The 10,088-nt window shown below is 48.8% G+C and overlaps 1 protein-coding gene across 1 annotated transcript in view; it reads right to left on the bottom strand.

Moving 5' to 3' along the window:
- Positions 1–1,845: 1,845 nt before the first annotated feature.
- Positions 1,846–10,088, bottom strand: part of LOC109508228 (polypeptide N-acetylgalactosaminyltransferase 10-like) — a 55,188-nt gene continuing 46,945 nt past the window's right edge. The window contains 8 exon segments of the mRNA XM_019858106.1: positions 1,846–2,361; positions 2,539–2,688; positions 3,488–3,640; positions 3,642–3,839; positions 5,642–5,749; positions 7,350–7,467; positions 8,007–8,025; positions 8,144–8,329. Coding sequence (XP_019713665.1) covers positions 2,194–2,361; positions 2,539–2,688; positions 3,488–3,640; positions 3,642–3,839; positions 5,642–5,749; positions 7,350–7,467; positions 8,007–8,025; positions 8,144–8,329 — 1,100 coding nt within the window. The 3' untranslated portion in view covers positions 1,846–2,193.

Genomic DNA, 10,088 nt, shown 5'->3' with positions numbered 1-10,088 from the left:
CAGAAAGTCGGAATGTGACAAGAACTCTCATTTTCACTTTTAATTGCAATTTTATCAGAATAAAGTGCGATAATCAGAACATATTATGAGAAATTTTTTACGAGAACAAAAATGCGACTTTTCTAAGAAAATAATCAAAATTTGACCCCTCCAAAAATATGAGGATTAAAAAAAAAATTTGGTCACAACTTCATCACTCTTTTTGTGGCGTTAAGCCCAGATGCAAAAAAACCCCACCCCCGTGATGTTATTTCTTTCCATTTCCGACGACGGCCCAACGCTATCGCCTGACGCCTGTGATTCGTCGAGGAAGCGATTACGGGATTTCACACTTTTCGGGGAGGAAAGTGTGTTTGCGCGCCGCCGAGGAGACGCGAGGGGATTAAAGTCACAGGCACGGCGCTAATAACAAGTGACAAGGGGAGGAAATTAGAAAGGCGAGTTAGCGAGACGACAACGCGGTCCAGATGGCGCTGCGCCGCCGTCGCCGCCTGCAAGCAATCTGATCAAAAAAAAAAAAACAGCAAATGAATCAGATTGATGATGATGGTCGATGTCGCTCATGTTCGGCTGACATATTTGGGAGCCGTCAGCTAGCAATGCTAATGTGCTAACGTTGAATATTAACGCTCGATTTTCAGAAATCCGACAATCCCCAATTATTAGCTTCTATAATCATTATTATAACTATAGAAGATGTGTTTTAAAGTTCAATGCCAAAGAACACGCACAATTCTACCGTTGATGTTTTTGGTTCAAATATAGAAACCTTTTCTTTTCATTTGTGGGTTTATTTCTTTATTTACAATCTCAGCAAAAATATCATACAATTCCAGTTTCATTGTACGCTTTGTTAAATACCTAAATAAACTTTTTTTTATTCTCCCCCCCAACCACTTTTTTTTTTGCAACAACAGTAGAAAAATCAAGACGGTGTCATTCACGCCGTAGAAAATGTACAGTTGGCGACACACAAATTGGTCACATGACACAAACGCACACAAAATAAACATTCGTTCCTTTGCTGAATTGTTTTGATCGCACGTTGACAAAAGGGGAGGTTTGATACGAACGACTCCACAACAAAGAAAAAAAATGATAGAGGTGGCCACAAATTTGCATGTTCACTGTTAAGCGTTTTTGGCAATCTTTTTTTTTTTTAGGGGGGAATTTGTTGAATGAAAATAAAAACAGGCAACATTAGGAGAGGTTTTTTTTTTTTTGGGGTGGCTGGCCACACACACACACACACACACGCACGCACGCACGCACACCTAAAATGTTCAACAAGGCACAAAGATTTCATTCAAGTTTATCACAAGTGCATTAGAGTGGCCCCCCCTTGGAGCCTTTCCCCCCTCCCGCGTCACCCCATCCCACCTGCCAATCACGCGGCAAGCGGGTCGCGACGCCACGCTCATCCGCCTGTGACGGGGGACGCTTCCAGCGGCCGCTGACATCGAGAGCGTCAAGAAATGATGGGGAAAAAAAAAAGAAAAGATGAAAGCGATGGAACGAGGGGTAAAGGTGGGGGCGAGGGGGTCATTCATTGGGCAGGTAAGCGGTTCTTGGCCATGTCTTTGGTGACGGGAAGGGAGCGGGGGGTGTCGGGGGCGGCGGTCAGAGGCAGTCAGGCCAGAAAGGGCGAGGACAGGCAGGATGAGATAAGGAACTCGGCGGTGAAGAAAAGGCAGGAAAAATAAGGCGAAGAAAGGAGGGACGGGGTTGGGGGGGCAGGGATCCCAACAGACTTTGGACCAGGAGAGATAAATCAAGCAGGGCTTCACATGATTGGAAAAGGAACATTTTTACTCACTCCAAAGCGATGGAACGAGGGGTAAAGGTGGGGGCGAGGGGGTCATTCATTGGGCAGGTAAGCGGTTCTTGGCCATGTCTTTGGTGACGGGAAGGGAGCGGGGGGTGTCGGGGGCGGCGGTCAGAGGCAGTCAGGCCAGAAAGGGCGAGGACAGGCAGGATGAGATAAGGAACTCGGCGGTGAAGAAAAGGCAGGAAAAATAAGGCGAAGAAAGGAGGGACGGGGTTGGGGGGGCAGGGAGGGGGGGATAGCCAGGAGTAAGAACGCGGCGTCAAATGCCATCAATCAAAGTCGGGGCCCACGAGGGCGGCGTCTATCCCCGGGTGGGGGGGCAGAGCGTAAACAGCAGCAGCGGGTTGTACCGGGGCGGGCGGCGTTCAATCGGCCGCGCGGCGGTTGAAGCGCTCCAGAACGGTGCCGTTGATCTTCTCGAAGAGCCAACGCTGGCCGGGCGAGGACGGGTCGCACGTGTTCATGAAGAGGCGCCGCTCGGCCGCGTTGCCGTCCACGCAGCTGTTGCTCACCGGGTGGTACAAGCTCTTATCCTGAGGAGGGGGCACACGACGGGGAGGGGGGGGTTTAGGTGATGGAGCCCCGCCCCGTCTTGAGGTCAACACGGAGGTTGTTGTCTCACACTTCTACCACGCCAGATCCCCGCCTCATGATCACCGATTTTGATCGATTCAAACCCTTTCAACTTGGAAAATTTTGTTTTTTTTTACCTTGCGGTAGCGCCACAGCTGGTTTCCCTTCATGCCGTGACAGTCGTACAGCGTGACGGGGCTGCTGTGGGAGACGGCGTCGAAGCAAACCTTCTTGGTGTGCATGGGGTCGCCCACGCGGATGTCCTGGCGCCAGCCCAACGTGAACACCTGCCGGCACACGACGGCGGCGAGGGATGAGCAACGCGCGACTTGGTGACGACTTATGCCAAGCGACCAAAAATGACCACGTGCGATGCTGCTCAATTTCGCATGTCCCCCAACTTTCTTTCACTTGCGATTGGCGGGCCCACCTCCAAGCGTTTCTTGGGACAAAAAGCCAACAAAGTCGTTCCCGTCCGGTGATTTGCGACGAACCGCATTCGTGGCCGAACGGGCGCCGTGACATCGATTAGAACAACAACGCGATGGCGCTCGAAAGCAATTAAGGTGTCAGAGAAGCGCCGACGTGCTGCGTTTGCGCCGCGGCGGAAACAAAAGCAGGCAGACGCGCGATCCATTAGGCCGCTTCTATAAACTGGGATTACACATCTCCAAACAAACACTCCTTCGGGAGCGTGTAAAGTTAATAACGCTGAAAGTGTGTGTGTGTGTGTGTGTGTGTGTGTGTGTGTGTGTGTGTGTGTGTGTGTGGACATAGAAAGGCAATTACCTGAGGGACAATGTGGCGCATCAACAATAGGACACAGCGTATCACCGATCCGACCGCGCCTCTCTCAAAGCAATATGCAAGTTGTCCAAGTAATTAAAGTTGCGTTAGCGAGCAATTTGATCGCGTCCATCGTGGAAATTTTGCCTCTCTGACCTGACTCTGTCGGTCTTCTGCGTGACCATTTCGGAACGCGCCAAAGCCTTTCTTCGACTTTCCTCCGACGTCCGCCGTGGAGAACATGCCGGCCGTCGCGCACACAAACGGATTGGCGTTTATTTTGCTTTCGTTCGCGCTCACCTGTCCGTGGCTCCAGCTGACGTCGCCCCGCGCCTTGCCGCAGTTTTCCAGGCGGATGGGGCTTCCCGACACAAAGTGCTTGGTCTCCATGCACATGCCGCTCGCCTCGTTTCGGATCTGCGACCGACGCGAGAGTCAGAAGACGGCAGGCGGGCTCCACGGGCGGGTAGTGCTCGGGCAGATCCCAGGCCACCTCGCTCATGAACCACTTGAAGTTGTTGCATCCCAGGCGGCTCCGCAACTCCTTCTGCGCCGCGATGTCGCCCGCAGACAGGTGGCGGTACTCGGGCCGCCGCTGGTACACGTACTCGGCGTACTCGTCCATCCACACCTCGGCCACTCGCTTCAGGTTCTGGAAGAGGAGCGATGCCCGTTGTTCACGCTCTTTGCTCCGTTTGAAACCGTCGAGGCAGCAGCCCAGTCGGACTTTGGAGTCACTTTGTAAATCGGGTGTGTCAAACATACGGCCCGCGGGCCGGAACCGGCCCCCAAGGAGGTTCGATCAGGCCCGCAGGATAATTTATATTTATCACAGTGATGAAAAATTGTGAACAAAGGCCGATGTGGCAGAGGAGATTTTCTGGGGTCTTAAATATCAGTGGCTGGTAGCGGAAGCCTTCATGAACACCCGATACCGTCAAATAATCGGTACCCACCCAGCCCTAAAAAATTAATTACAGGCCAACTCTAAAACTTTTCAATTCAACTAAAATCTATCAAGGGGACTAAATTGCACCACAAGAAATCCAAAAATGATCATAAAAAAAGGCATTCCAAAAAAAAAAAAAACACATTTAGTTAAATTCTGAGTGTAAATGGAAATAAATCACACTAGAAAGTGTGGAAATTAAAAACAAAACAAAACATGTATTATCAATAAATTGGAAATGTGAATAAGGATTAAATCACATCACAAAAACATCCAATAATTAAAAAAAAAAAAATTTTTAATTTGATTGAATTAATATTGTAAATGAAATGAAATCACGACAACAAAAAATTTAAATATCTAATTAAAAAACACTTAAATTCTGTGTAAAGTGGATTAAAACACAATTTAAAAATAAATAAATAAAATAAAATAAAATTCTAAATGGGATGCAAATTTACAACACGGCTGCCACCTCCCAAACCAAGCCTTGAAGTACTTTGTAATACCAACGGAGCTTTGCGGCTGTTGTCCCAACTTGTCAGTTCAAGTGACGAGATAAAAACAGCGCACGGCTTCTTTTGACGAACCTTTTTTTTTTTTTTTTTTTTAAAAAGTGCCAGCATCAAAGACTCTGCTCCAGAGCAACAGAAAACTAACCATCCAACCGAGGCCTCCTCGACATGATTGTTGGATACAAAAAAAAAAAAGAAAAATTCAAATAAAAGAAAAGCCAGCCTTGGTTGCATGAGCAGACACACCGAAGCCCTTGGCAGCCTTGGCGGTCAATGAGGGAGAATGAATACAAATCCCCCGGCCCGGGAAGTTTCTCACACACACACACACACACACACACACACACACACACACACACACACACACACACACACACGGACGCACACACGCGCGCACACACGTGTGTGCGGCCCTATTGCATGCTCCATTGCCTGCAGCTCAAGCCCAGGTGAAGCCACTCTTGTCGATGCTTTCCCCAGCGCTCGCAACGATGATTAGATTCCAGAGGTGGCAAGGTGGATCTCCTGACTCCTGACAAATGCGGGATTATTTGACTGGAGACCGAAAGCTCAGACAAGTCGGGACATCGTCGCTTCGGATAGTTCGCTGGCTCGGTTTTGCTTGAAAGCGCCTCATTGTCGGCCGCGAGTGTGCGCACGTCAGAGAGAAAAGCCGAAAACGGTATTTCACTTTTTAGAGGGGCTTCATGCGGGCATGGCTGTTTTAGGGTGCCTCGTTGTAGGCTGTGAGTGTGCGCATGTAACGGAGAGAAAGAGGGAAGAGCGTGGAAAATTCACTGTGATCTCTTTCAAGTTCAACAAGATTGCCTGTGTGTGTGGGGGGGGGGGGATGGTAGGCCCCTTTAGAGTGTCTCGTTGTTGGCCACGAGTACACACAGAGAGAATGGAGGGCAGAGCATAATATATTTTTTTTCTTCTTGCCACCCGTGTCTATCTGAAGTTTGCTACAAGGATCAAGATTTGACTCACCCTGGCCAGGCTAACCCCTCCAGGCACCTTGTAGGGGACGTACTTCCTGTAGATGTGTCCCACCCGGGAGCACGGGATGTCTTCCATGCGCCCGCCACACATCCATACCTGGATGCAAACAACACAGCATCAGTCCACAGCGGGTCACCGTGACATCATTTCCTTCATGGTTTGCAACTTTCAGTTGTTTGTAAATTGTCTTTGGAGTTGATTTTTGTGAGAACCAAAGTGCCATTGCTTGCTTAAAAGCGTATTTGCAGCTAGTACCTATCGTACAGCAATTCCAACCCTTGAAGTAATAGCTAAAAAAGCAATACTCATTGGAATATATTCTTTATCCTCTGCGGAAAATGACCAATAATACCCAACAGCTTCATACAAAGGCACGAGGGCTGGGCGATGTCGCTTTCTCGTATCGAAATCGAGATCGAAATGAGAACGATATCAGTCATGTGACCCTTTCCACACTCATGTCGCATGTAAATCTCGCAAAAAATATCGAGATATAAAATTTTAGCCACATCGCATAGCCCGAAAAGGGACGGTACGAAACGGGTATCGATTTGACAGCTCAGTTCATGATCACAACAAAAGCTGGTCCGGTGGAGACAAACAACATTTGCTCCCGCAACGCAGCATCCGTCCCGTCACATCAGCCTCCCCCCAGGGCGGATGGCGGGAGGGGGAGGGCGGATGGGCGGGGGGTGATTAAGTGAGATGACAAAAGCAAGGCACTCACTCAAAGCGCAATTCGATTACCGAGCGAGCCAGCTCGGCTGACTGGAAGAGCGGCGGGACGGCTTCTTAGCATGCGGTCCGAGTCGCCGCCGCTTAAACGGAATAATTCCCGTTGAAACGGCAAACAAAAGCTCAATCTAATAAGAAGGCGCCGTGAGTGTGATTGATGTGAAGCCGCTTGCCTTTGACTCTTAACAAGAGCTGAAACCAGAATGGACAACACTGGCGGGGAACCCCTCCCTCCCATCAGCTTTAATGTGTTTGACATTATTACGCATTACAAGTGACTGTAGCTGACTTGTTTTGCCGCCTAGACGGGCCTGCCTTGTTTTCGAGTTGAAAACAAATCACAATGCAGGTCACATTTGTTGCGGGATGATTTTGAACTTGCGATATTTCGACGTAAAACAGACGTGGCGTCGAGCGGTTTTTATTCAGGCTCAACTAGTTTGCTGTGCTGGACAACAAGGCAGCATGAAGGTTAAGTTGAAGGATGATTTGAGACTTGCAATATGAATTAACCATAAAATCAGCCCGGTGGTCCAGTGGTTAGCGCGTCGACCTCACAGTGTAGAGGCTACGGGGTTCAATTCCAGCTCCGGCCTTCCTGTGTGGAGTTTGCATGTTCTGCCCGGGCCTGCGCGGGTTTTCTGCGGGTACTCCGGTTCCTCCCACATTCCAAAAAACATGCGTGGCAGGCTGACTGAACACTCGAAATTGTTTCCAAAAAACATGCGTGGCAGGCTGACTGAACACTTGAAATTGTTCCTGAGTGTGAGTGTGAGCGCGGATAGTTGCTCGTCTCTGTGTGCCCAATGGCTGGCAACCGGTTCAGGGTGTCCCCCCGCCTACTGCCCGAAGACGGCTGGGATAGGCTCCAGGACCCCCCACCCCGGGGATGGGAAGATAGATGGATGGAGTTCAGGCCCGACCGACTGCAGCTAACGGAAACAGGAAGCGTTTTCCTTACCTTGAAGGAGATCTCGTACTGCTCTCCTCCCCAGATCTCCAGACCCGTGTCGTAGCCTCCCAGCTCCCAGAACCACTTCCTGTCCATGGCGAACAGGCCTCCTGCCATCACCGGAGACCTAACAAACAAACAAACAAACAAAAAAAAAGGGACCCACCAGTCAGGTTGCATCGCATTCATTCGAGTCCATTCAAGAGAACAGAGTGAAGACACAAAGTGCCACGTTAGCGTCTTGCGCTCGACGCCGCCTGTTATTTGGACGGACCCGTCTGGAAAACAATAGCGTCTGACATCTCCAAGAGCCCATGTCAGTTCTCTCAGCGGGATGCTTCCTCACGATCAAGTGTCATCACACTCGAGGGAGTGGGGCGGGCGCGGGGGGGGAGATTCGACCCAATGGCCCGTGAATATTCCAACCCGGAGTGGAGATTTAATTAGAAACGGCCGACTTGATGCTTTCTATTTCTGCTCGTTTGACATTGAGGTGGGAGCATGACGGATGATTTTTTTTTTTCTAACTCGGACCACCGCTGCGTCAATGTCAATCACAATGAAAATGAGAATCTTTGCGACTCCAATTAGATTTGCACCGATGAAGGTCGTCTCGTTTGGGCGAGGGGGGGGTGGACGACTAATTCCACCAAACTCACTCGAAACCGGTTCTGGGCGATTCGGTCTGCCGAGCACAGGCAGCGAGTTGCGCTTTTCAGCAGACGGTCACACGATAAGTTTCACCCGTCCGCGCTATTTGTCGACAGTGGAAGAAGGAGCAATTTTTTTCAAGTGTTCCCCACCGAGTAGCGGCGGCAGCCAGTTAACGTTGGCCTCGCAGTGCGAGTCCAAGAAGGTGATGACCTCGCCCTTGGCGGCGGCGGCGCCCAGCAGACGAGTCCGGATCAGACCTTCCCTTTTCTTGTTCCTCAGGATGCGCACTTTGGGCAAGCGGATCATGTACTCATCCAGGGCTGCTTTGAGGTGCTCTGTGGGGGAATAAATATTGACTGTTATTGAAGAACGGCTGCTTGGAGTCAAAAAGGCGAGTCTTTTTAATGCATGGGGTGTTGAGGCTTTTTTTTTTGGAGGTCTATTCATGATGGACATGCCATCAAAATATTGAAACCAGCTTCGGGGCCAAATTCTTTTTTTTTTTTTTTTTTTTTTTTTTTAATGCGAGGGGGGAACTGCCAACCTGTAAAATGATCATAAATTGTATGCTTCAAACCAAAATGGCTGATTTGCTGTGGCTTTGAGGGCACAGGTTTTGTTCGATTTTTTTTTTGTCAGGCGACTCATTGCAGACCTGTCTCCCAAAATTTCGGTTGCAACTCGCTTTAGAGGCTCAATTTTATTTTATTTTTTTCAATTCCGGGAGATGCCGCAAACCTGGCCATGTGCAGAATAGCCGCTTCAAATACATTTTTATAGGTCTGCTCTGTAGGTTTTGAAAGTTTGGTCAGGTGTTCAAATTGATTGCTTATGAAATATCATGTCGCTGATTAAAAACGGTTTTTGGGGCCGAATTTTTGGACATCCCACTGATAACTCACACAAAACAAAACAAAAAAAAAAGGGAAAAAAGAAAAATACCACAATGAACACGCCTGTCAAACAAAAATAGTTTTCCAAAGCCCGAAGAAAGCCAAATACTTCAAGACCAAGTCTTCAGAGCAGCATCAGATGGGTGAATTAAACCTTTATTTAAGAGCGCCTGACTATCCTGTTACAAAAGATGGAAAACGCTAACCATCATCACTAAATAAGACATCTGGCAGCACCACCTGCTCCAAACTTAAAAATATCCCCCTTTTGGCCTTCCACATCACAGCTCATCCACAAAACTCCTTTTCACAAACTTTTCTGCAATCTGCTGATTTTTCACTTTTTACTGCTGTCGTTGGACTATCGGGAGACTGAAAAGCATCCAAGTGTAAGACATTAAAAAAAAAAAAAGGATGCATGCATTAACATCGCTGGCACACAGGAGCAAGGCTCCAAACGCTCAGTATTCAGCAGCAGTCTGCTTTATCGGAAATGTATTTGCGACGCGGCTAACAGAGGAGCATTGTTCAGAAGTCAATGCGCTGACGGCTCCAACAGCCGTCACGTTGACATTCGGAGTTGCTTTTCAAGCGGCAACGGGAGGAAAAACAAAGCCAATTTTGCCATCAAAAGTCCTCTCTCGGTCTTGTTGCTTTACAATGTGAGGTGTCACAAAAGCCCAAAAAAAAAACCACATTCGCGTCAAAGAAAATGATCTGCGTGAGAATTTCACAAAAAAGCGAATGCCGCATGCTTTTGGGTGGCGGCGCTCGTCATTACCGGCACCGAGTGTGAGCTACGTATTCTTCCATCTCATCTCGGAATTCCACAATTCCCTTCAAAACACGCGGGTGTTTTCACATCTTTGTCGCAGGTCTCCAAAAGCATCAATCAAGGGGAAAAAAAATGGCCTCTAAAAGCCAGGCGTTTTCTCCTTTGTGTCGCCTTCACGCAAATCAATCTGACCCCCTGCATGCTGTTAATCTTCTCATCTGGAGGTCGTGATTCATTCCGCGCCATAACTGTCATGTTGACGAGGTGAAACAAACAAACTGCCCACTCGCTTTGTCTGTTTTAGTGCTAATTTAATAAAGGGAGCTTTTACAGGGGCCCCGAACAAGCTCGCTCCGGTCCGTCTCGTCTCGTAAAAGCTCTTTGAGAGGCGAAAGTGAGTCACTGGATGGCGAAGGAGGGGGTGGG

Source organism: Hippocampus comes, unplaced genomic scaffold, assembly GCF_001891065.2.
Source record: "Hippocampus comes isolate QL1 unplaced genomic scaffold, H_comes_QL1_v1.1 scaffold265, whole genome shotgun sequence".
Lineage (NCBI taxonomy): Eukaryota > Metazoa > Chordata > Actinopteri > Syngnathiformes > Syngnathidae > Hippocampus > Hippocampus comes.
Note: the sequence above shows the minus strand (reverse complement) of the source record. Positions and strands in the feature narration are given on the sequence as shown.